Source organism: Castor canadensis, chromosome 2 (genome assembly GCF_047511655.1).
Source record: "Castor canadensis chromosome 2, mCasCan1.hap1v2, whole genome shotgun sequence".
NCBI lineage: Eukaryota > Metazoa > Chordata > Mammalia > Rodentia > Castoridae > Castor > Castor canadensis.
Window position 1 is genome coordinate 20,686,807 of NC_133387.1, and position 27,956 is coordinate 20,714,762.

The 27,956-nt window shown below is 38.0% G+C and overlaps 1 protein-coding gene across 1 annotated transcript in view; it reads right to left on the reverse strand.

Annotated features, from left to right (window-relative positions):
* Nucleotides 1–593: 593 nt before the first annotated feature.
* Lrguk (leucine rich repeats and guanylate kinase domain containing) overlaps nucleotides 594–27,956 on the reverse strand; it is an 84,328-nt gene continuing 56,965 nt past the window's right edge. The window contains 6 exon segments of the mRNA XM_074062774.1: nucleotides 594–8,894; nucleotides 8,896–10,873; nucleotides 17,335–17,430; nucleotides 19,123–19,324; nucleotides 21,357–21,470; nucleotides 27,816–27,912. Of these exon segments, the coding sequence (XP_073918875.1) occupies nucleotides 8,729–8,894; nucleotides 8,896–10,873; nucleotides 17,335–17,430; nucleotides 19,123–19,324; nucleotides 21,357–21,470; nucleotides 27,816–27,912 (2,653 nt within the window). The 3' untranslated portion in view covers nucleotides 594–8,728.

Genomic DNA, 27,956 nt, shown 5'->3' on the forward strand with positions numbered 1-27,956 from the left:
TTATGAGAAGTGCTATGAAGCTGAGTAAGGGGAAAGAAGATAGCATGGCAGTCAAAATATGTCCTGGGTAAGGTGGTGGTAACTGAACAGAAATTTAAAACATGAAGAAGGAAAGTATTCAATTATCTGGTGGGACTGGGGAGAATGAACATCAAGAGCCAGATGTAAGGACTTTGACTGAGCACAGTGTCACTCGGACTGAGTCTAGAAACACCTATAGGAAATAAGACCTATATCTCTGTGCTGTGTGCTGATATGGAATCTGAACTTGACTTCCTATGAAATTGTACAACAATTGCAAACCAGTAACATAAGATGAAAGTTGTTGCAGAAAAGTGAAAGTATTTACTAATGTTAGGGAGGTCTAAAGCTCTACAACCCAGCACCTGTCTTGAGAGCAGGAAAGAAAGTCAACAGATACAACATATGGTCAAGACATGTATTCAAGGAATTGTATGTAACACAGCAAAGTAATATTGAAGTACCCGTGTTTAGTACTACCAAAGTGACTAAAGGAGACAACTGTGTGTGGAACATTCTTTGTTATATTCATAATAAAAAGTCATGTTTGTTGAGCACCTATTATGTACTGGATGTTGCTCTAGAAGTTGGGGATGCAGCAAAAGACAAAAAGCTCTTGACTTGTGAGGATTATATTCTAATGCTGGAGACAGAGAAATAATGCATTAAAAATGTCAGTGAGAAGTGCTATGAAGCTAGGTAAGGGGACAGAAGATAGCACGGTGGTCAAAAGAAGTCCTGGGTAAGGTGGTGGTATCTAAACAGAAATTTAAAAACATGAAGAAGGAAAGTATTCAAATATCTGGTGGAGATGGGGAGAATGAACATCAAGAGCCAGAAACATGCTTAATGTGACTGTATCACTGCTGAAAACTCACTGTAGCTGAAGAGAGAGAGACAGTAGATTCTGTGATCTAATTCTTACTTTTTAGAAAACACTTGTCCTATTGAACAGAGCATTATGAAAAAGACCATATGAATCTGAACAAATTGAAATGAAACAAAAATTACAAGGCTATATCCACTGAAATAATTTCCATAGAAAAGATCATATATATAAATATATTTACACATACAATCTTTCAAATATAGTTTTGTGGCAGTGTTCTTTTTTCTAGCATTCCAAGACATAAGCCATCTGTACTATGGTGTAAACGAACCAAATCCAACATGATGATACAATGCAACTACAATTCCAAACCACTGCAATGTCTTCATGGTTTCTTGGAAACAAACATTTTGGGTGAAGACAATGTGTTTATATTACTATTAAACTACATTATAATGCTATCACTTTAATAACATCAACTCTTATAATGGTTTCATATAGTTCTTAACCTAGTTTAATGGACTACGATGCAACAATGGACAGTAAAGACACTCTATTGGCCCAAAACATGACACTGATGACTTTTCAATATGAAACTTTTTAAACATTTAAATAAAACCTTGTAAAACATGTACCCACACTACAGTTTATCTCTCTTTGAAAGAACTTAAAAATGGATACTTAGAAAAATAGGCTCTAATTTTTAGACAAAATTCCTCAGATAGCTAGATGGCTTCAGAATCATCTATTTTTCCCCAGTCAAATGAGGCATTTAAAAATATTCAGTGAGCTTTTTTAAACAAATAAGACTATTTATACCTACCGTGATTAAATGTATATATGATATAAACTATAAATTCCTACAAAAGAGTCTCCATTCTGAAATATGAAACCATGAAAAGGGTTTAAAACAAATTAAAACACAATAATATACTACAGAATTTTAAATATTTATTTTTAATAGAATAGTTATACAATTTGTTGTGGAAAATAAAGGGAAAAAATTAGTTCATTACAAAGTGCCATCGCAAAACTGAGGGTACCAAAATAAAACTATTTTCTAACAGAATTGCATCTTAAAAGTCTCGCCTATTTGTGCTTCTAAGAAAGGAATAATAGCAACTAGAAAAATAATAACTTCACATAGCAACCATGATAATTTTCCATAGCAAAATAAGCTTTTACAGTAGAAAGCTTTAAGTCCAAGGAAATGGAGTAATGATATTCATGTTTCTATGGTAAAATGAGTACATTTATTAAACTATTCTAACAATGGAGTGCTATACTCTTCAGTGTCCAATCAAAGGAATAATCAGGTATGCAAACAGAAACAAATTCCACACCAAGAAAAAGGAAAGGATGTGAAAATATAGTCACACACAGAGAAAATGAGGCACAAAAACATTTCTTCCTACAAGACTTCATCCTTTGTAAATGCTTTCAGTAGAACTGAACTGATGGACCAACATTTGGACATTGCATCCAAAATGTTCCAATTAAAACTTATAACAATACCCAGAAATTTTTTCAATGGGTAAGCTTATCACAAAATAGTTGATATGTTGGAGTGAAAAGTTGTTATATAAGATCTGTATTATCTAGAAAAATGGGGAAAGGATAGCAATGACTGGTAAGAAAGGACATAGAAAACTTCAGAAACTTCAATGCACATTTAAAGTTTCCTCTCCATTGACAAATACATTTGAGTAACTGTATTTCTGATGTGACTTCCACTCAACCCCACATTGTCACCTGTACAACTGTGGTGTTTGCTTGCTAAGGGTTTGTCTTTTTTTTACTCAATTGACTCTCTTGTCTCAGCTTCCTAAGTAGCTGGGACTAAAGGTGCCTAACACCATGCCTGGCTAGGATGCATCCTTGAAGAACTTTTTCAAAAACCTTATTTCATTGATCACTTTCTCCAGCAAAGACTTTTTGTTTTTCTTCACTTTTCTTTTCTATTTTTGTTCCTGGAAATTCAGGATTATTAGATATGGGAGTTTTAAAAGCCAGTCTTTGTCTCAACCCATCACAAAGAGAAAACAAAATGTCTACTATCTGGACAAATAACTTGACAGCAATTACTCTTTAACCAATGGAAAACCCAGAATGTACCCAACCTTGATTTTATCAGTGATGAAATAATAACAGTAAAAACAATACATAGCATTTATTGAGCATGTACTATGTGCCAGGTATCATTCCAAGTGTTTGGTATGGGTATCACTAGGAAATTCAGTCACTTTGGAATTGATGCTTTCCTATTCTTGTCCAAGCTGTAGGGCTACCTGTGAACACCTGTTGAAGAACCTCTTATCTTAGGAACAGTATGCCGAACCACCATTTCTTTCTGATATCATTCTGATTTTGTGTGAGCTCCTTAATTCAATTGAGGCTGTTCAAGGTTGTACACGGATTTTCAGAAAAGTCCATTTCATTTATCAAACATTTCTACCTAGTTTGAACATATACATTGTCCTCTTCCAATTCATGATAAAATGCAAAAATTGTTTGCTGCTTACATGGTAATACTAAGTAACATTCATCCAAGCAGGCATTTTTTAGGTGATTTTCAATATGCTAATTCATTTAATCCTTACAGAAACCTTGTGGTAGGTATTATTATTTCCATTTTATACGAGAACTTTGTACCTTGCCTAAATTCACATGGCTAGATTGTAGAGGAACTGTGGTTTCAAAGGATTGTTTTGACATTTAGTGTCATTTGCAATTATGAATTTCTAAGGTTACAATCTTTAAGAGAAGGTCGTCAACTTTTGCTATTGATGACAGTCCTTCCACAATCAGATTTAAGATTAGGGATTTTGCTCTTCTAATATTATTTATCAGTCATCAACACACAAAAGAGAGGGAACTTTTGCTTTCTTCTTTGAATGTATTTGTCAATACAGAAAAGTGGTTTGTAGAATTAGTTTTTCAAACTGAACTAAGCAATTAAATTCATTTATGGACATACTATCTCAATAACACAATTATCTCAAGTGGAATTTGGAGGATCTTTAATGGTAGTAAGATCATTTTCAGGGTTGTCATGGAGCAAAAGGCAAAGGAGCCAGCTAAGTATTTAGTGGCAGAAACACTATCAAGATTGTTTTTGAAATGTTTTTTAAAGCTTTATAGAACCTTAAGCTTTAAGAAATTATTACTATGCAAATGAATTTTGGATATATCTTATCCTGAACCCGAAACTGACAAAAGACACAATTGCCAATCCACAGATCTTCCTCTCAGAGAAGAAATCAGTATAAATGAGGACAGCCCACCCAACCTCACCTGAAGTCAGCCAGAGCATGTAGGTTCCCTGGTGAACAGGCTTCTAAGGACAGGACTATCACAAAGCTCCAGAGTGCTCAGTGAAGGGCATTTCACACTGCAGGTCAAAACTTCATTATGAAATCAATTTAGCCCTATAGAAACTATCACAGTGTGTCTCCCTCCTAAGAGTCGCATACAATGTTTCATTTCCTATGTATGTATGTGTTCACTAAGTCACAATGTTATAAAATGGATTTATAGCTATAAGCTTGGTCAAAAGATGTTTCAAAGCCAGAATATTTCATGTAAGTGCATGCAATATTCTAATCCTACACACTATATTTAATGATACAGACAGCTGGACTCGTCATAGCCAGCAAGCACAGCCAACTGTAATAAATAGATCATAGATCATAAAAGCAAACTTAAATTTCATCCACTCTAAGAAATAACCCAATACATGAGACTTTTCTAAGATTCCCATCATGGGAATTTTGGACAAGGCCTGTTTCTCTGCAAACTACCTCTTGACTCAGAAAGCTCTTCATTATGCCAAACTGAAATAGACCATAAAGCTGCTGCTTTCACATGACAGCTCATCAAAGTGTGTGTGTGTGTGTGTGTGTGTGTGTGTGTGTGTGTGAATTTAATTCTATGTCCTTTTTCTGAATAAACACAGATTCAATGTAGAAAATTTAGAAAATACTACAAAGCATAAGTGAAACAATAAAAATTACTTACAATCTAAGCACCCAGAGCTAACAAATGGAGCCATACCTCCTTAACCCACTTTCTCCTCAATATGTAATGAATATTTTCCTCTTAAGTAAAGATTTTATGACATGATTATAATGATAACACAGTATTTTAGCACATGGCTTTATCATAGCTTATTTTTAAAATTCCATTCAATAGCTAAATTATTTCTAGATTTTATTATAAAAGTTTGATCAGAACATTCTTGCACATAAATGATTTCCTTGTGATAATTGTGGATCTAAATAACCAGATTAAAGGCATGCAAAATTTTAACTGCTGGACAGATATTGGAAAACTGCTCCCCCCGCTCCCACAAAAGGTATGTTAATTTACTATCTCAGTGATGACACAGAAACTATATCCAAATAAGCATTAACCTGTTTGGCTAACTTGGTATCAAAAACAAAGCCTCTTCTGTTTTAACTCATAATGAGGTTAAATACTTTCTGACATATTTATTGGACATTTTTATTTCCTCTTGTGAATTGAACAATTGTGCCTTTCTCTAAATATCTTTTAAGGTCTTTAACTATTTGGAGAAAGCTGTCATGCCTTATGGAACTACTTTCTGTTTATATGAACACTAGGTACCAGGCTTCTTTAAGAAGCTGAAGATGAGCTGGGCGTGGTGGCTCATGCCTGTAATCCTAGCTATTCAGGAGGCAGAGATCAGGAAGATTGTGTTCTGAAGCCAGCTCAGGAAAATAGTTCATGAGACCCTATCTTGAAAAAACCCATTACAAAAAGGCTGGTGGAATGGCTCACGCAATAAGGACAACTGCCTAGCAAGCATGAGGCTCTGAGTTCAAGCCCCTGTGCTGCCAAAAGAAGAAAAAGCTGAAGAAGATAATATGAATATATGACTTTTAAGTGGACAATGCTTTTCCCCCCTAAAGATCACTTTGCTGAGAAATATATCAAATGGAAGCGATATGAACTTTGCTTTTAAATATAGATGGGAAGCAAAAATTTTAAATATTTATATTCTACACTGAAAACTCAAAAATTTTCCTTACATCAAGACAAATCAATAACAGCAGTAAAAACCTCTCTTCAGAGACAAACTGATGATCTTCTTATCAGATCACAAACAAAATGTCCAACTGCACTGAATCTGAGTTATTAAAAACAAAAGCAAAAAACATTTAATACTGTTATCAACTCTAGGGAAAGGGAGCTGGGGCTTCCTCGACACCTAATGGAAAATTTGCTTAGCGCTTCCAATTCAAACTCAAATTAAAATGCAAGTCTAAATACTTCCTAAATGTTGCCAAACAGGAAACCAAGTACATTCCTAAAGAGCTTCACCTAAGTGAGGCATTGACCCTGCTAAAGTGCCCCATACACGGCTCATAGAAGATAAGTAGTTATCCTTATTTTCTTCTTTATAATCTACCCTCTCTCAATTCAATCTACTCAGTGGATTTGACAATCCCTGTACCACTGCTTTATTTTAAGCCCTCACCATCTTGTCCCAACTACTGCCATGGTATGCCAGTCATTCTTCCTGCCTCCTGTATTGCTCTCTTTATCTTTGTTTACTGTACGTCTCCAGAAAGATGTCTTGAAGGTATAAGTCTAACCAACCATTCAGGGGCCCCTGTTGTTACAAGATGGGGTTTTCTAAACTCCTAGCATGGCACAAATCTATACAGGCCTACAACTCTCCTGGCATCGGGGTCCTTAGGAGACACTAGCTGCTCACACCTCTGTGCTTAGGCACATGCTGTTCCCTAAGAAAATTTCCCCTCCCCCATCAGTCCACTGACCAATTCTGCAACCTTGAAGACTCAGCTGAAGGAGGAACTTCTCTTGGAAGTGTTTCCTGGTCCAATTCTCCTATCCCAGCCTGAATTCAGTGACCTTCCTTAGTATTCCATGACAGTCTTGAAGAGTAATTAAATGTCTGTGGGATGCCAAATACAGCACATGCTATGGAGCCTCCAGTTGCCCCAGCTACATGGTGGGTCAGTGAATTTTCTTGTTTGCCCCCTTGATAAAAGAGAGAGCTTCTTGAGGGACCTCCTCATTTCACTATACCTAGCAATGACCATAGTGTCTCGCACATGGGAAATGCTCAATAAGTGCTTGCTGGATGAGTGATTAAATAAACATAAATTATATGTTTTTTAAGTCACCCTATAATTTTTATTCTTGGACATGCCAGATAAATCAGAAGATAATTACTAACATTATAAGGTTATAAGATGGAGTTTGGTTTAGAAAAGGATTCCTGCATCCTGGATTTTTAAAACATCAATTTCCTCTATTGCACTTGAAATGACATTTGATAGTCACAGAGTTTGTGAACACATACCTTTTGTATAGGACTCATTTACATAGGCATTTAGTCATCAGTCACATTTTTAAAATAACAGAATGCCAAACACAGACAGCATGTTGCCATTATTCACAGTACACACTCAATAACATCCTTTTTGTTTGTTTTGGGTGGTACTGGAGGTTGAACTCAGGTCCTCATACTTGCTCTGTGAGTTCTCTATCACTTGAGCCATGCCTCCAGTCCTAATATCTTGTAACTTTTTAAGAGTAGAACCTTGGGGTGGCTGCTTTGTTCACAATTATTCTTTTTTCTGGGAATATAGTCTCCATATGTAGGAACAGGCTTCATGGGTTATGTGGAAAGTTAACCCTGCCCTGGCCAGAGTTGATTGGTTTAAACATGGGTGCCTAATCCAAGCTGGACCAATGAGTTTTTCCTTGGATTTTTTTTTTTAAATCATGGGATCAAGGATGATTCAAATTAATCCCTTTATAGTAGTGAAAGCTGCTAGTGGTAAAATCAGATGTAAACATGAGAACTATTGGTGGCCATGTTCCTTGCCATAAGAGAAACTGACATTCAGTCATTTGTAAGAAGGAAGCCAATGTGGAGAAAGAAACAGAGGAGAATGAAGCCAGGTTCTAGACAAGAGTTCAGAAGACAAGGGTCTTGGAGATGGCAAGCATCCTCAGTGATGTCCTGAGAACCTGCTGCACCCCTGCCCTCCTCATAGTTTGCTTGTGTGAGACAGACACACACACACACCCTTCTAACAGATTCCCATAAATTGGCTCTTGTTGGACTCTGGTCATTTGCCAGCAATATAACAGAATAACATGAATCAATAAATGGAAAACTGGTTCACCTGAATGTTCTCTCCACTAATTCTTTTAACTGATTCAACCAGATGGTTTGGCATAATGAAGGCATGGTCTAATTTACATGAGATTCCTATTCAGATGGAGGAGGAAGATATTCATTTTGAAATACATTTCCAACAAAAGAAAGTTTCAAGCAACATATGCCAATGCAGAACTGAAGCACTGATCACAGTGTCCTGCATGCAAATATGTGTCCTCTTCCCTACAGAAGATCCTCGCAAATTAACTAGGTTGGTAATCTACAGAACAACATGGTTTCCTTTTCCCAAGTTCTTTTTGCTTTGAGTCCCCTTAATAAAGCAAAAGGCCTGAAAATTTTCAAGTCTAGAAGTGAATTTTCAAAAGGAAGGGAGCAAAGCTTAATAGCAATCTGGTCTTGTTCAGTCAGAGTTGGAGACACTCTTCCAGAGTGTCATAATTGTTGGCAGCAACCCACCTGGCTACCTCGTTCTGCCATGGCTCTCTGCTAGGACTGTTCTTTCCACTGCAGTGGTGAGGCACAGAAAAGCAAAAACTGGATGCCTTCTGGGACACCAAAAGTACAGGGAGGCTCTGCCACATGTGGTTGCAGGAGGAAGCCAATGAGTAACCCAGTGCCCTAACCATCTCTTTGCATTCTGTGACAGCACTGCTTCCAGGGCTCATAGACTTTGATGAACTGGTAGCTTGAGAAAGGGCTTACACCTTGGTGCTCTGGCTGCCTCTGGCACGCCGTCTTCCTGTTGGGTTGCCAGGCTCCTCAGCAGACGCCTGATTCTGGGGAGCAGCAGGGTCTCTGTCCTGTGGCATGTCCCTATTTTTCCGGGTCTGTTTTTCTTTGTTTTGCTGCTTGGAAGCAAGTGTCCCTTTGGACAGAGCTCTCTCTGATCTGACTGGTGCTTCTATCACCTTGTGTCTCTTTAACAGGCTTCTGGGTGGCAGCCACGCTCTTCTGTTCTAGGGGTTTCAAAACAACCTCTTTCTTCACAGACCTTCCCTTTTTATGAACCTGTTCCCTTCTCCCTGGGCATCCCATGGGAGCAGAACCACCCTGCAGTGACTTGGCAGGACCCTCTTGGGTGGTTTCATTTATTGGAGATAACCCTTTAGAAATCTCTCTTTTCAAAGATGGTTCCTTATTTGATGCACCTACATTCTGAGCCAGATCATTTTGGGGGAGGTTGGTCTCAGTCTTTTTTCCAGAATGATGTACTTTTCTCCTTTTCTCTTTTTGGGACTGGGAATTGCTAAGCAATGGTTCAGTGTGGGATAGCTCAGAAGTACCCAGCTCATGGGCTTCTTGTCTCTGCTTCTGAGGACTTAGGGAGGGGCTGGGGTTAGGAGGGCCAGACTTACTATGGGATGTCAGCTGCATGGATTTCTCAGCGCTTTCAGGTGGTGCCTTTTTAAAGTGTTCTGGCCCTTTAATCATCTCTCTTTGGATAGGGAAGGGTTTTTTCCTAGCTACCATCTGTTGCATGGACTCTTGGCTGTGTGGTGAGGCCTGCATCTCTGGAATCTTCTTGCTTGAGGAGTGGCCTACTTTGGAAGCTTTCCTTTCCTTTGTAGGCTTTGAATTAGGATGTACCTCCATATTCTGAGGCAGCTGAGGTTCAGTGAAGGGAGTAGGGATGCGAGGGAGATGGACTTTTGGAGCCTCTTCTTCCTGGGATGGGTTGAGGGTGTGCTGAAGGGCTTGTTCCTGGATTGGAGGACTGATCATAGGGAGTTTCACCTCACTGACTTTCTCTTCTGGAACTTGTTGAGGACTGTGGGCCACGTGGGGGTTCAGACTTCGGGTGGGTTTTGAATGAGGAGGGCTGATGGGAGGAAGCTTGCTGGTGTCCCCTTCCTGAGTTGGTAGAGACCTGGGAGATGGATTCAGGGTTTGATCTGAGCTGGTTCCAAAAGCCTCTTCCCTGCTGGGGGAGAGGAGCTTAGGTGTGGGCCTCCTGCTCTGGAGGGGAGCCAGGGTCTGAGGCTGGGGCAGCCTGGTAGGAGCCAGTCTACTTCTAGGCAGGAAAGTCATCCGCTGTTCCCTGTCCTGCATCTGTTTTGTGTTTGTGGCTGAGTCTTGGGGAGGTGGCAATTCTGGGTAAGGAGTACTGACCCTGACAGCTTCTGCTTTGGAGGTTTTCTCCTTTAGAGGTGGCTGAGAACCTCCAGCAAGTTTCTTCTCTGAGTCAGGATAGGGAGGGTCATGATGGGAGCTGTTGGGTGGGGGTTTGGCTGACTCAGTTTCCTCATCCTGGATTTTCTCAAGACTAAGGGAAGTTGGCTCAGTTAGCTGTGGAGGCTCAGAGAGGGGAGGGCCTCCAGAGGCTACCTTTGCCTCCCCTGACTCCTCATCCTGGTCTGACTGAAGGCTGAGGCAGGGTGGGTGACCAGGAGTCTGAGGCGGCCCTTGGGAAGTAGAAGTGGGAGATAACCCCGCTTCATCTGCTTTCACCTCAGGTGACTGGGCCTCCTCTTCAGGAACATCCAGCTTAGTGGCTATTGTGTTTGGAGAAAGATCTGATTGCTGACCATCCTCTTCCTCTATGTTTGGGGATATGTCTTGGGCCTTCTGAGGAACACCAAGTGCTGAAGAGCTGAGCTGCTGCTGAGGCTCTGAATCAAGATGGCTGTTGGGAGAAGGTTCTTTCTTATGGGCCTCATCCTCCTGAGTCAGCTCATGGTTCGGGGAGGGAGCTGGGTTCTGATTTTCAGGGACCTTTGCATGGATCTGCACTCCAGAAAGATGTTCTGTTACCTGGCCATCTGCTTGCAGTTTTGCCAAGCGTCTGGGGGAAGGGACCAGGTGTGCTGGCACACCAGAGGCAGTCTTTTTGCTAGAGGGCACTCCTGCTTTGATATAAAAAGAAGTTAGCTAAAAACACTCTAGAAATTAATCACAAAAATTTTCCTTCCCTTTTGTGATGCACAGACCCTCTTTGAAAAGAATAAAACCACATATAAGAGAACTTAATCTTCCCTTGTCCTTGGGGATATTGAGTATGTACAATTCTCTTATTTAATAGAACTTAGAACAACTTTAGTCAACTGAAAACATAAACTCTAATGAATAAACATAAAGAGGCTTATCCACAGAATCAAGTTCAGGTCTATGGATGGTAAGGAAATTTTTCAAGTGAGTGAGATTATAAATTTTCACCAGTTTAGAGCTCAATGCTCCTTTTGACTGTAGAGACTAGAAGATGGACATCATGCCAGACGAGGTCCTGTCTGTTTGTTTCCTTATTCAGTGGATGTCTCCTTAAAAAAGCTATGACCTCTGTGAACCATCATGTCTGTTTACTGATACATGCTAGGACCATGGAACTCAGCAGGAACTCAGTAAGTAAGAGATGAATGGAAGAAGCTAGAGAAGATGGATCCATTGAGATCGTAAGGCACGTGGTCAGAGAAGCTGCTTCTGATGATCTATGGTCTGAGCTGCTATCCCCACCTCCACCCCATCCCAGATTTCCTGTGAAGTCTACCCTGACTTCAGAAATGGCTCTCAGATGCCGCCAGCAATGTGGCACTGCTTTCTCCAATCACCAAAGGAGCGAGTTCTCAGAATAAATCTGGTCTTCTGGACACAATCACCCCAGCAGGCACTTGCTTATGATTGGAAGCCCTGATATAGTCTGGTAACCTAAATCTCATCTTAACTCCATCCTTATGCACATATGAATAATAAAAGAAAAATGAAAAAAAAAAAAAAAACTCCATCCTAAGGACATGGCTCTGAAATGTGGAGGGGTCAGAGGTGACACACCAGTCTGGAACAGCCTTGAAGAAACTAGTCTCAACTCACTTTGAGGGAGACCTGATACGTAGAGACTGTAAACCTAATAAGACCTCTAAGGTGGACCCAGAGTGGTTCATCCCTGGCAACAAACCATTCCTCTGAAGCAAAATGGCTTGTGCTACCTCTGGGTTCACAGTGAGCCTCCTAGTCTGGCCCTCCTTCACACCTGATCAAATCAGATCTCTCAGGGGGGTGGGAGGGCAAGGGTTTCTAGTAGTATGCACTATTCATCATTTTTATTCTTAGTTTATCATAGGTGTAAAGTAAAACACTAATTTATATAAGAAACAAGTTAAATTAAGATGTAAAATAGTGAACAGATTAAGCAAATTCACAGAGAACAGAAAGTAGATTGGGGTCACCAGGGTTTAGGAGGAGTTATTATTTAATGGGTACAGACATTCTGTTTTGGGTAATAAAAAATTTTGGTTATACAACATTGAGAATGTCAAAATTAATGTCACTGAATTGTATACTTAACACGGATAAAATTGCAAATTATGAATACATATGCACACATGCATAGATACGTAATACATAAACATATGTTTTATCACAATGCAAAAAAGAGAAAAATATAAGAACATTGAAAACAAATGCTAACTAGGTGCAGTGACTCACTTCTGTAATCCCAGTCACTCAGGAGGCAGGGGATCACAGTTTCAGGTCAGCCTGGGCAAAAAAGCTAGTGAGACCCCATCTCAATCAATAAGTTGGGCATGGTGGCAGTGCCTGTGATCCTACCTATGTGGGAGGTCATAGGCAGAAGGATCACAGTCTAAGTCCAGCTCCAGGCAAAAACATGAGACCCTGCCTACAAAGTAAGTAAAAAGCAAAAAAGGGCTGGGGTCATGGTTCAAGTGGTAGACTGCCTTCCTAGCATGCAAGAGGCCCTGAATTCAAACCCCAGTACTACCCCCCGCCCCGAATTTTCCTCTATAATAGTATAAACAGATATACAGAATCTTTCCTCTACTTTCATGAAGTAACAATTCTCATAATTTGGTAAACGATGTCATACCCTTTATTAAAGATAAGGGTGCCATTTATAGGCTAGTAAAATGATCAGTTTTCCTCTGTTTGAACCTCATTAAACATTAGTCTCATTATTATTCTCTATCATTAGTCAGAATTCTGAATAATATAATTTCTTTTATTTTTTTTGTGGTACTGGGGCCTGAACTCATGAACTCAGGGCCTATACCCTGAGCCACTGCACCAGCCCCTTTTTTGTGTGTTAGGTATTTTTGAGATAGGGTGTTGCTAACTATTTGCCCAGGCTGGCTTCAAACTGTGATCCTCCTGATCTCTGCTTTCTAAGTAGGTAGGATTACAGTCATGAGCCGCCAGCACCCGGCTTCATTTCATCTTTATTGCAAGAACCCAGGGCAATACTTAGTTCAGACTTCTAAAAGTTTCATTAAAAGCACTTATATTATACAGAAATAGGTTGTCCAGAGACCAATGGGAGGTAGAGACATTCCTTACACTGAATTGCAAATATGGCGAGTTTTTCCTTACTTTATAGAAACCATATTATTTACTCAGGTTTCTTTTAAGTATTCATGCTTTAGAAAGAAATGTTACCTGAATTACTATTGCAAAAAATAAGATAATTCCATCCCTAAATTGCTATACATTTTTAATTTGTGGCATATCTAAAGATCTCAAGAGCTTATCATCACTCTACTTAAAGATACTATTTTATACATGCATTAAATGAAAATTTAATTTGTTCCCTGGAGAAGGGTTTACATTTCTGGGTAGGCTGATGGATACTGTACTAAGAACTGACAGACCTTAGGCTTACTTTTATCACTCTGTTTCACTCTCATTGTCAAGAGTAGAAATTATCATTGCATTCTCAGTTACAAATTAGCAGCACATAATTACTACAGATAAAGCTTTGTGTCATTACTTCAAATATTTCAGGATTATCTTTAGTTTGCTTTGACACAGGATTACCTCTTTTAGAAAGGCAATGCTGTTGGCCTTAAGATTTCTGTTTGTACTGAGGCTTAAACACATAGATAATCCAATTCAACTGGGAAAAAAATCTCAACTCTAGAAGGCTAGATTCTAATAATGTCCTGTATTACATAGTTTTCTTTCTAAAGTAAAATATAATATTCAAAATCATCTCTCTTCCAATTAATGATTACTGGTTAGACTTAGAATAGAAAAAGCTTTTATATATTAAAATCACAGTTTCACATTTCTAGTCCAGTTTTCTAATTGCTCAGGCTATTCTTTCATAGAACCTTAAATATTTTTTATTTAAATTTCCTCCCTTTGACAGCTCAATTACTTAAAAAATAATTCCACTATACTAAAATTATTGTTTTTCATTTCTAGGGGTCTCATTTATATAAGTAATGTGTTTATGTAAATATACCTAACTGTAGATCTTAAAATCAGAGTACCTAGCTCAGATCAGAGGCAAAGAGGTAAGGTGCCCACCAAGCCTATGATGATGACTGTGCTGGGGCCTGGGACCCTTCTCAGAGAGTCTCAACACTTTTTTTTTTTTTTTTTTTTTTTAGGCAATTATGGTTTGGCTCCATTTTCCTGCACTGAACCCTATAAACATGTGGCCCATGCTCCTTGGCACAGACTTCAGTCTTGAAATTCAAAGAAGCCATTGGTTCAATTTCTGGGGCCATTAGAGATACCATAAAAGCTTATTAATAAAAACTATGCTCATTAGAATTTTTAAAATACTCCCTTGAATAATGTCTGGCTTCTACAATGTCATTTTATGTGCAAGTTTATCCTTGAAGCATCAACTGAAAAAAATTAACTCCCTCCACAAATTAACTATATAAGTAAGATAAAGTATTTGGCTTAAAAGAATACATTCTTTTCCAAAATATTAAACCTGCCAGAAAAGCAAAGGTCTGTTGAAGCCAGTAATTTGATATATTAATTGCAATCCCTCCTATCTACTTCTTCAAACTGGAATCCTATTAGTCAATAACTGGATGGCTCAGTTTCATTTATTAAATGTATTTGAGAATGATAACATTTTTATAAATTCTATAATTCATGCCTTTCATTAAATCAGATAGGCCTAACCTAATTATTCCAAATAAATAAAGTTTTATTATACCCTTTAGAATAGGAATCCACTTTCCTACACACACATTATTTGGTCTATTAATTTGCCAAATGGCAAATGCACCCAGCAGTCACTGTTCCTGATCATTGTAAAATAAACAAACATACAGAACACAGAGATGGAATCCCACTGACTAACAATACAAAAAACACATATTTCTCAGGTACTCAGAACTAGTCAGACTCAGGGGACTGATTTGTGTTTATCTAAACCCACAAGAGACTGATATAGAAGCCAGCATACCAATTTATTAATTTCTGATGGGAGATGGGTCCAGCTCAGTGATCAAAGCAGGGTGTTCTAACATAAGGTACAGCTCCCACAGGGGCGGGTCCACCCAGGGGACCAAATTAAAAGAGCAGAGGTTGCTTGGACAGCAAAGAATTAAAACAAAAGGAGCCAGATTTCCTCAAGAGAAAGTTCTATGACACTCTGGAAGCCTTATTAAGTAGACTTCACCACACTGCTCGATGGTCTTGGCTTTCTAAGGAAGCAATGCCTGATACAGAGGATCAGAGAGGGCTGGATAAATACACTGATGAGCACCTAATTCAACCCCTCCCCCCATTTGTAAAAGGAGCACAGTTCTCCACAATTCCAAACAGATGCCTGCTTTGACAGGCCAAACTTTCTTCAGGTACTTTTCTATTGGGTGGTTATACCCTGGTCACTTCCTCTCCTATGAGACATACATAGAAGGAAATTCTCAGCCATTATCTGTTGACTTTTACTGGTATCACACGGAACTCATTCCAAACTACCAGGGACACCTGACTTGGGAAAAGTGTGCAAAATTGCACAATTAGCTTGAACTCTGGCAAAATCACACTCTGGCCTCCCTTTGTCAGCCAGAATGCAAATGGGCAAACAAAATCGTATTTGGGCAAAGAGTTACAAAGGCTAAATCACAAAGCCTCACAGCATCTACAAAGCAGCATAAGTCTTGGATTAACATTTTGGAATATACGATGTATGATTAGAGTTTCAGTCCATTGAGGGACCTTTTCAAAAAATTCTTATTGTAGTAAAACACATATGATTTAAATTTACCATTTTAACCATTTTTAAGAGTACAGTTCAGTGTCTTAAGTACATTCCCAATGTTGTGCAAGCATCACCACCATTTCCAGAACTTTTTTTATCTTTTCAAATTGTAACTCAGTACCCATTAAACAATAACACTCCATTCTCCCCTTCCCTTCTACTGACCATCACCCTTCTACTTGTCTCCATGAATTTGATTACTGTAAATACCTCATATAAATGCAACTGTACAGTACTTGTCCTTTTCTGACTGGCTTATTTCACTTACCAGAATGTCTTCAAGGTTTATCCATGGTACAGCATGTGTCAGGATTCCCTTCCTTTTTAAGACTGAATAACATTATATTGTATGTATATACCACATTTTCTTTTCCATCCATCTGTCAATGGATTCTTGAGTCCAACCTTTTGGCTGACATGAATAATTCTTCTATGAACATGGGTGTATGACAATCTCTTCAAGATCTTATTTTCAATTGTTTTAGGTATATATCCAGAAGAAGAATTTCTGGGTCATATGGTATTCTATTTTTAAATTTTTTAGGAATTCACATACTATTTTCCATAGCAGCTGTAACATTTCACATTCCTACTAACAGTGCACAAATTTGTAATTTCTCTACAGCCTCAGCACCCCTTCTTTTCTTTATAGTAGTCATCCTAATAGGTTTGAGGTGAAAGGGAGAACCTTTCACATACACCTCAAAATAGATATGTACCAAAATTCTAAGTTAAGGCATTAGAGTTCCTAGATTCCAAGGAGATGTTCTCTTATTTAGACTCCATCATGTCTGCTCATGATCCCTGAGGAGGAGGGGAGCATGAAGTCCACACAGCAGAACAGTAAACTGAGGCTCAGAACAACTCAGCTCCTTCCCAAAGGAGAGTAGGACCAGGACCAGGATCATATGCTCTGCTTAGTGCTCTTTCCACTATACTCTACAGTACAATGTTTTGAGGACTGGCAATTTAGAAGAAAAAGGAAACTCTTGGACTAACAATGAACCTGCTGAGTAGAACACCTCAGTCCCATAATGGCATTTCTGGAAGGCTAGGTTCTGAACCATACGATCAACCCTTATCTATTGCCCACTTCCAATGCACTGCCTAGTGGGTTCACAAAGCACAGGGACCTTGCTTGAGTTCTATTACAGACATGAAGATAAGCAGAGCTACAGGCCCAGAGGGCTGATTCACACAGCTTGTTTATGGAAACAATCACCCCAGAAGAACTACAGGCATTGAAGAGTTAGTGTCAGCTGTAGTCTGGCTGATGAATACCTAAATAACAGATATGTTTCTTCTCCATGAAAAAAAGAATTTGGCACAAAGGAGATTAGATAGTACCTGCAGTTGGAGCCAAACTCTTAGTAGGTTCTTCAGTCAATCCCAGGTATTCTCTAATGAGCTGACTCAGCTTTTGGTAGGCAACATCCAGATCATCTACAGTAAATGAGATAGCACTTTAATGCAAGTGGACCATATCAAAATATAGTCAATGTTCAACTGCTGGTGGTTCTGATTTCGTCACTACATTTAATTTTATGATACTGTGGTAGGTAGGATTCTAAGATGACCCAAATGACACTAGACCTTTGTATTATCTCCACCCCTAAAGTATGCGCTGAACCTGTGGAGGCAATGAGAGATCATGCCTGTGTTTATTACATTATATGTATAAAGCAATTTTTCAGATGTAATTAAGGTTATTAATGAGTTTGAGCTAATCAAAAGGGAGATTCTAGGTGGGTCTACCTAATCGTACAAGTCCCATAAAGGAGCCAGTTTTCTCCAGGTGGTGGAAGTAAAGAAAGTCAGAAACATGAAGGATTGAATGTGCTGTTGCTGGCTAAAAGATGGCAGGCACCACGTGGATAAGACCTGGGAGCAATCTCTAGGAACAAACTTTGGCAGATAGCCAAAAAGGAAACAGGAATGTTAGTTCTACCAAGCCTCAGAAAGTGCATTCTGCCAACAAGAATAAATTTTGGAGCAGAGTTTCCCTGAGTCTTCAGCTGAGTCCAACCAACACCTCAATTTCAGCTTCTTGATACCCTGCGCAAAGCAGCCAGTTATGTTGTTCCAGGCTCCTAACCTAGGAATGACACTGTGAGCTTGTGAATGGGTATTATTTTACCACTAACTGTGATCATTTCTATGCAGTAATAGAAAACCAACATGAATATGCAATGAATTAGCATGTTCAGAGATCAAACACTATTAAGATGAACCATATAAAATTGTTGCTTGCACAGTCCAGATAGTTGAATATAGCACTTTCATATGGCTTAGTTTAATATTCCTCATCTGCTCAGTGTCCCACCAACAAGGTATTCACTGTAATGAGTTTGTTTGTTTTTGTTTTTTGAGGATTCGTCCAGTGACAATTTTATGTAGTACAAAAAACCGCAATTATATAATTATTTTTAATGTAAATGATGGCATACTATATTTATTGTTATGAACCTGGCCTTCTGTAGGAACAGAAGCATAAAGATATAAATATATATCTTTATATATATATATATAATATATATATCTTTATATATGTATATTATATATATATATATATATATATACACTCAGTGTTTGCTCATTCTTTTTTTATGGATGTATGATTTACCATAGTTTTAAAATATATAAAAATTTTCATATTTCAATAAATTCTCCCTCTGACTACTGTTCCAAATAAGTGGCCATTTCTAAGATAGCTTTTGAAAATGTTTGTTTTATAAATATTTTCATGCTTAGACAGTTTTAGTAGTTGAGTTTTTATCTACAGGCAGATTATGATAAAACAATGTTAGTTTCATATGCCTTCCTAAAAATTTAAGTGTGTCTTTCATATTATATATTAAATAACTTTGCTCTCACAATCTCCTCTAAGGAAGAAATTATTGCATGCCCATTTTATGCCAATTTTACTAGTTAAGATCTTAAGGAATAATAAAGACAATATGCTGGTTAGAACAGTGGAAGGTTAGAGCTCATGAACTCTTATCCCTTTTTGTAGCTTTTTGCAATTCACTGTTTTAACAAATAAATCTTTTCCCTATGAATTTTCTTTCCATGACACAAACTTTTAATGCAATGACCTTATACCTCAAAAGTAAAACTTTGCTGAGGGTTACTGACCTGCATTGATTACTGCATCAAAATATCCTGGAAATTTCTGATTAATTTTAACATAAAGGTCCACTCTAGAGACAGCAAATTCAATTTCTGCACGACTGAATAACCCTTTTCTCCGTAAGTATCCCTCATATTTTTCCTTATTCACAGGTACCACCAAGATATATCGTGGCTCAAAATAGGAATATTTCAAACTTCTTACACCCTAGGCATTTAAAGAAAAGATAATAAGTTGGAAACAGATACATGATTTACAAATTGTTTTGGAGACATCTGACAACATAGGTACAATAAGTAGTATTATATTGAAGAATTTATTTTATCTGTAGAATTAGCCACTGTTTTTCTACAAATATTTCAAGGTTGGATTACTTTTCTTTCTTCATCAAATGTTAAATAATCATTGGAAATATTAGAATTCATTCCACCTAGTTTTCCTCTAATTAATCATTCTAATGAATGTGACTATTAAAAAAGAAAATTGCTAAATATAAAAAAAGGTACATTCACAGCTTTATTACTGAAAAGTAGTATCAATTCCATTATTTCAAAAATCTTCCCTAGAATACCAGAAATAAAGCTCTTACCAGGTAGAAAAGTCTCCTTCTACCCCTCTGTCATCACCTTGGGACCCTTCCTATTCCTAAGCCAGGAGCCTGGTCATTGGTTCCAATGACATCTCACATCCTCTATCCAGAGCCAGGAAGGCCAAGCTCATGGAAACCTACTAACCAGGAGATCACAGCATGAAGCAGTGCAAGATACAAGCCTATGAACTTGGAGAGCTTAGTTGTGACCCCAGCTCTCCAGCTCCTAGAGGCTCTGCAAAAATCCCCAAGGCTCTCTGGGTATCAGTTTTCTCATGGGAGGAATGAGCTATTCTAAAGTCTAAAGCCCCTTCCATCTCAATTCTATCATCATTAATTTAACCCAAGTTCAAAATCTTTCTTTTAAAAATTCAGTAAGAAGAAATACAAGCTCTTTTTAAAACAGTTTCTGGAAGAGTCAACCACAAGAGCAGTTTGGAAAAATACTTCAGCTGGAGAGAACCAGGGGCATTATACATGGTTTATAGCTTCAACCTCCTGGAAATGAGTAGGAATAAGCTCTGAAGGAGGAAAAAAGGGAAAACATCACTTAGATAACTGCTGAGCTGAATAAAAGGTAATCACAAAAGAATGGAGTGTTTTCTACACCCAAAAATGCATTAATTTTTGTTTCTGCCTTGCCCAACGTAGAAATTTTTCAGAGCAGGTCTTTTTTGTTTTTAACTAATTAGCATAGAAACAAAGAAGACCCCTTTTAAAGATACAAAATCAATCAACTACAGAAAGGTGAGAATGGAAAGACTATACAGAAAGTTAAAGAGCTGGAGGAAATGTGACCAGTTTTGTTGACCCTAGGGAACACTTAAACCAATACAAGGAGCCAAAAAAAAAGGGACTGCAGTCTTCTACTCTATAAAGTTACAGACCAAAGCACAGGAAGACTGAGAGTCAATAGGAAAGGAATACTAGCCTTGCCTAAGTTTTTCTTTACTATAAGTTTGCTTCAGTTATTTTTATAATTTGTTTTCTTGATTCCAAGTGTTATACTGCTCAGTGAATGTAACTTGAAAAAAAATCAGCCATCTTTAAAGATTTCAAGTATTTAAAAAAGCTGTATGTTTGTAAAACAAGTGAGTAGGAATTTCATGATTTTATGCTGAATCTTAATTTTAGAAAAATGTCTGCATAATCTAATTTCAGAAGATTGTTGGTAAAAGACGTGATGTGTGGCAGAGAGAAAATTCCTGAAATCTGAAAGTCCAAATTGTTGGAAATATATAAATATTGCACCCAATGAGCAACTGCAGTTAAATGACAGCATGGCCCACACATATCCTATGAGGAACTCAGGCCTGCCATTGTCCTGAGGAGACAGACCCTGCAAGAATCAGGCTTTATCTAACATCACTTTCTACAAACAGAGACCACGCTATGAAAAGAAAGAGGATAATTTAGTGAGGAAACAAAAGAAAATGAATCTCGACTGGTAGTTTTACTCATTCTATATGTGCAATTTCCTGTTTTATAACCTAATTTCTGTCACTTAGCTTTTCACATGTTTTATCTCCCCCATATTAAATATACCTCACATTTTTGTATGCATTTCTCTTGTGCCTAGCAGTGTGCTGGCTGCTCACTGTAGCCTGAACCTAACACACACACAAAATTGATCGAATGAAGAACACTTACTTCTATTTCCATATGAATACAGCTTGCTAATCCATCTCTTGCAATACCTTCTACAGTGTCCCTGTTTAATCCATAATTGTGATTACCATAATTAAATGTTAGAATGAATTTCCCCTGGAATTTGAAAAGTACAAAGATTTTCATACAACAGTGACCATAATATAATTTAATATAAGTAGAACAATTTGATATATTTTTACATAATTCCATAACACTTAAAAATATTAGCAACTATGTAATGAAACTTAATATCAAACTGTGATAGAGAAATTTATTCAGAATTCTCAGCTGACCAAAAAAATTAGGTTTTAAAAATAACCTGTTAACAAAATGTTAGAGGAGGGTTTAGGACCAAAGCTTATGGTAGAACAGATCCATTGGGCTTACATACCCACTTCCTGCCAAACTTGGAACACAAACGTTAATTACTGAGAAAGCAAAACTAAGAGCTTGCCCTTTGCCTCTGCATTTTCATCTATGCCAGCATCCTAAGTAGTCCAGAATAGGATCCCACTCCCCAAAGCCTTGCCATGAGTTAAGGGGTAATTCCTGAAGGCTATGAATTACAGGGGCATCCTAAAAGCTTTGAAAAGTATACCCATCCTGTTTTTCCTCATAAATTAACTTTTAATTGAAACGGCCCAAATGTTATTTAGCAGAATGGTTGCCTGCCCTATAGTTATTTGAACTATAAATACTGCCCTACCTCTGTATCATAGAAACTCATTTCCTCCAACAGCTGTACTCCTTTGCCAAAAAAAGAAAAGAAAATGCACCTAAAAACATGCCCCTCAAATTGTCTATGACTTTTTCTTTGACAATATTATGTTTATTAAACCACTAGGTCTCATCTAAACTGGGAGGCTGATGATAGCAGAAGGAATAAAAATGTGGTTGGCCTTGGTTAAGTATGACTTCTCACATGCATGGTTTCAAAATAAATTATGAAGTGAAAAACTTCCAGGGTTGCTTTGCATTCCATCAGAGGGCAGAAGCTTCTTTGAGAACAGCAGCAGGTAAGAGTCTATTGCTGCCCTCCTGGCCCCAGATGTTCTGGAGATATGGGTGACTGTGGGTTAGGTTGTGTGATCTGCTGAGCATTTTCCTGCCCTTGATTCTGTAACATTCTGCCTCCCAAAGAGCAAATGGTACTCCCAAAGCAAGGTAAACAGTTAATGTGCTTCAAAAGATAAAATGAAATTTTTAGGTATGTTGAAAGGTGTCATGTCTTTAGCAGAAGTTGGACAGTGTTATGGAAAAAATGAATCAAGCATCTGCACTACAGTATTAAACTGAGCATTTGTGGTTTTTCCTCTATAGCAGGCTCCTTGGAACAGTATACCCATGGATACCAAGGGTGTGGTATGTTGTGTGTGTGTGTGTGTGTGTGTGTGTGTGTATAGATAGATAGATAGATAGATAGATAGATAGATAGATAGATAGATAGATAGATAGATAGATAAGATAGATAGATAGATAGATAGATAGATAGATAGATAGATAGATAGATAGATAGATAGATAAGATAGATAGATAGATAGATAGATAGATAGATAGATAGATAGATAGATAGATAGATAGATAGATAGATATAGATGTCTGGCTCTCCTTTCCAGTATATATATATATATATATATTATCTTGTACTGTTAGTGATGTTTACTTGGTGTTTATTTTTATGTGTCAGCTTGGAGTATGTTTGGGGGTGAGATTAACATTTCAACTGGTGAACTCTGAGGAAGCACATAGTACTTCACAGTGGTGGTGGGCTTTATCCAATCAGTTGAAAGCCTGTACAGAACAAATAAATGAGTCTGGGCTTTACCCATACCATGGCTCTCCTTGGCCTCCAGGCTGCCCAGTCCACACTGCAGATTTGGGCTTGTCAATCTTGCCAATTTCTGGTTCTAATTCTTTTTCTGCATACACACACACATCCTATTGGTTCTGTTTCTCAGGAGAATTCTGACTAATATTCTGTCACCTTCTTTTTAAAAAATGACTACATATCTAAATTACTTTTTAGATACATATATTTATTTACTAGTATATACAAGCACCTTCTTCTGTGGATCCTAAAAACATTTCTGAAAGGATATGGGGTTGGGAGGAGTCTTGCATCGCACATATATGTATAAAAGAGATTCCATTAAAACGACTTATTAATCACTGAGATGACTCACTCCTCCCCACCTCCACCTAGTTCTGCTGGTCACACTTTCCTTTCCCTGCTACATGTGGATTTCCCAATAAATAGCAAAAGTCATACTTCAAAAGACTCCAGGCCTGCAGTTTCATTTCAACGACAGGGACTTTCTGCAGGAAAACTGACCTGGACATGTGACAGTAAAGAAGGGTCATGTGTCTGCATAGATGTGGGGGAAATGATCTGTAGGTTGGGAAAGGTGTTTGTTGGAGGAGGCATGTAGACGTGGGAGGGTTTGCATGTCTATGTGTTGTCCCTGTCATACCAGGTAGGTGTGACTGTCCACACAGGTGTGTGGATAGAGTATTTCAGGGTGTCTGAGAGGGGCCAAGCTGTCTAGGTGAGTGCTATGTGGAGAATTGTTCTATGTGCAGAGGTCCCAGTGTGTGGATATTATTGGCAAAGCTGACATGTCATAAATTTACAATCTCTAGGTTTATCTCTTATCATGAAACAGCCACACACATTAAAGAAAAGGAGGCCAGAGGCAAAATCCAAGATGAAGAAAATTACATTATATTGAAGTAAAATATGTTAGCAGAACAGTAAAAAGGAGTACTTCTCAAGCACATGAGGATTTTTTTAGAGGAAGTAAAACCATAAGGAGGTTAAATATGGTACAGAAGTGCAGTGATTTCTCAGACTAGGAATTGAACCAAACTGACTTGATTATAGACTTGATAAGGTCTGGAACATCAGAGAAGCCTCTGGCATGTACTGAGAACAGATGAACTGAACTCAGTAAAAACCTCTTATTTCAATGGGAGAAGACTGACATCAATGTTGGCAACTAATTGTCTTTTTAGTATATATTAATTGTACAAAATAACAGGTTTAGTTATGACATTTACATACATGCATGTAATGTACTCTAGGCATATTCACCCCCTTGCTACTCTCTTATCCCCCTCCTAATAGTCCCCTTCCTCTTCCCAAGTTGTCCCCCTACTACTTTCATGTCTTTAAAAAAAATGTAGATTCTGTATATGAGAGAAAAAAAGAAATGTCTAACTTAGCATTTGTTTGCCCTCAACACAGAGAAACTAAAGCAGATACTTTATTTTTTTTTTTTCATTTTTCTTTTATCATTCATATGTGCATATAAGGCTTGGTTCATTTCTCCCCCCTGCCCCCACCCCCTCCCTTACCACCCACTCCATCCCCCTCCATCTCCCCCCCAACCCCCTCAATACCCAGCAGAAACTATTTTGCCCTTATTTCTAATTTTGTTGTAGAGAGAGTATAAGCAATAATAGGAAGGAACAAGGGTTTTTGCTAGTTGAGATAAGGATAGCTATACAGGGCATTGACTCACATTGATTTCCTGTGTATGTGTGTTACCTTCTAGGTTAATTCTTTTTGATCTAACCTTTTCTCTAGTTCCTGGTCCCCTTTTCCTATTGGCCTCAGTTGCTTTTAAGGTATCTGCTTTAGTTTCTCTGCGTTAAGGGCAACAAATGCTAGCTAATTTTTTAGGTGTCTTACCTATCCTCATCCCTCCCTTGTGTGCTCTCGCTTTTATCATGTGCTCAAAGTCCAATCCCCTTGTTGTGTTTGCCCTTGGTCTAATGTCCACATATGAGGGAGAACATATGATTTTTGATCTTTTGGGCCAGGCTAACCTCACTCAGAATGTTCTCCAATTCCATCCATTTACCAGCGAATGTAACACTTCGTTCTTCTTCATGGCTGCATAAAATTCCATTGTGTATAGATACCACATTTTCTTAATCCATTCGTCAGTGTTGGGGCATCGTGGCTGTTTCCATAACTTGGCTATTGTGAATAGTGCCGCAATAAACATGGGTGTGCAGGTGCCTCTGGAGTAACCTGTGTCACAGTCTTTTTGGGTATATCCCCAAGAGTGGTATTGCTGGATCAAATGGTAGATCAGTGTCTAGCTTTTTAAGTAGCCTCCAAATTTTTTTCCAGAGTGGTTGTACTAGTTTACATTCCCACCAACAGTGTAAGAGGGTTCCTTTTTCCCCGCATCCTCGCCAACACCTGTTGTTGGTGGTGTTGCTGATGATGGCTATTCTAACAGGGGTGAGGTGGAATCTTAGCGTGGTTTTAATTTGCATTTCCTTTATTGCTAGAGATGGTGAGCATTTTTTCATGTGTTTTCTGGCCATTTGAATTTCTTCTTTTGAGAAAGTTCTGTTTAGTTCACATGCCCATTTCTTTATTGGTTCATTAGTTTTGGGAGAATTTAGTTCTTTAAGTTCCCTATATATTCTGGTTATCAGTCCTTTGTCTGATGTATAGCTGGCAAATATTTTCTCCCACTCTGTGGGTGTTCTCTTCAGCTTAGAGACCATTTCTTTTGATGAACAGAAGCTTTTTAGCTTTATGAGGTCCCATTTATCTATGCTATCTCTTAGTTGCTGTGCTGCTGGGGTTTCGTTGAGAAAGTTCTTACCTGTACCTACTAACTCCAGAGTATTTCCTACTCTTTCCTGTATCAACTTTAGAGTTTGTGATCTGATATTAAGATCCTTGATCCATTTTGAGTTAATATTGGTATAGGGTGATATACATGGATCTAGTTTCAGTTTTTTGCAGACTGCTAACCAGTTTTCCCAGCAGTTTTTGTTGAAGAGGCTGCTATTTCTCCATCTTTTTAGCTCCTTTGTCAAAGACAAGTTGGTTATAGTTGTGTGGCTTCATATCTGGGTCCTCTATTCTGTTCCACTGGTCTTCATGTCTGTTTTTGTGCCAGTACCATGCTCTTTTTATCGTTATTACTTTGTAATATAGTTTGAAGTCAGGTATCGTGATACCTCCAGCATTGTTCTTTTGACTGAGTATTGCCTTGGCTATTCGTGGCCTCTTGTGTTTCCATATAAATTTAACAGTAGATTTTTCAATCTCTTTAATGAATGTCATTGGAATTTTGATGGGAATTGCATTAAACATGTAGATTACTTTTGGGAGTATCGACATTTTTACTATGTTGATTCTACCAATCCATGAGCATGGGAGATCTCTCCACTTTCTATAGTCTTCCTCAATCTCTTTCTTCAGAAGTGTATAGTTTTCCTTGTAGAGGTCATTCACATCTTTTGTTAGGTTTACACCTAGGTATTTGATTTTTTTTTGAGGTAGACACCTGGGCTGACGCCATAACTTGGCCATTGTGAGTAGTACTATGACAAACATGGGTGTGCAAGTATCTCTATTGCATGCATGCTGACTTTGATTCCATTGAGTATATATCCAGGAGTGGTATTGCTGGGTCATAAGATAGTTCTATTTTTAGTTTTTGAGGACTATCCATATGGATCTCCACAGTAAATGGACTAATTTGTTTTCCACTAACAGTGTATAGGAGGAACTAGCTGTCTTTCAACCTAGAATCCTAAGAGAATGCATCTTAGTAATATGAAGATAACTCCTCAAATCTCTATTAAGGCTTTTGGAAATACGAAATTCCAGAACACTCTTAATAAATCAAACTAAACTGCCAAAATATAGTCCTAGGAGAGAAAAATTATAATGCCTAAGACGTTCCTTTGACAAAGTTACAGAGAAAGTTGCCTTAGGAGTATAGAACTTTCTCATTTTTGTTTCTCTGTGACTACAAGAAAGTCCTAAAATCATGCACCATATATAGAGCTTGTCATTCAAAATTGAGCAAATGGAAACTGAAGCATGTATGTTTAAATGTTCCATGACTATGTACATTAGCAGTATAAGCCAGGTCCATTATTTGGGGGGTAAAGACTGAAAAGGGAAGGAGGAAAAAGAGGAGGGGAGATGTAACTGTAGCAGTATCACTGGCTGGATGGTGACCTTTCAAAGGTAATAACATAGATTGGTCCCTCTCCTGGTCCCTCAGTGGTATAAGATTCACTTGGCAATAGAAAGAATAATAATATAAACAAAAACAAGACCTACGGTGAAGAAAAATTAAGAGGTTTACAGATTTATTAATAGTGATGATATGAGATATTCTCAGCTTAACTGAGATAGATGAGTAGATCTGTACTGACATTAGCATACACTTTCAATGGCTAAAACATAGTAGGGTTGTGAGGATGCCCTTCAAATATGAAGATCAGAAAGGAACAAATAAGTTGTGTTCATGAAAATGAATGACTAGATTATAAGGGGTCCACTAAGTGCAAAACTCAAGTTAAATAAGATTTAGAACAAGCACAAAATTTCCCCTTTTTAAAAATCACCATTTCCTAATATTTCTGACAGAGAATATATACTGCTTGTACAACAAAAATAGAGGAAAACATTCTTACCATGTTTAGCATTTCATCAAAAACCTCTTGAGAGATAAAATGATAATCAACTCGATCCCCTTCTCCAAAGTAAGGTGGTCTTGTGGTGTGACAGGCTCTGAAATCATAAAATAGATAACCTACTCTATTTCTATTAACTTG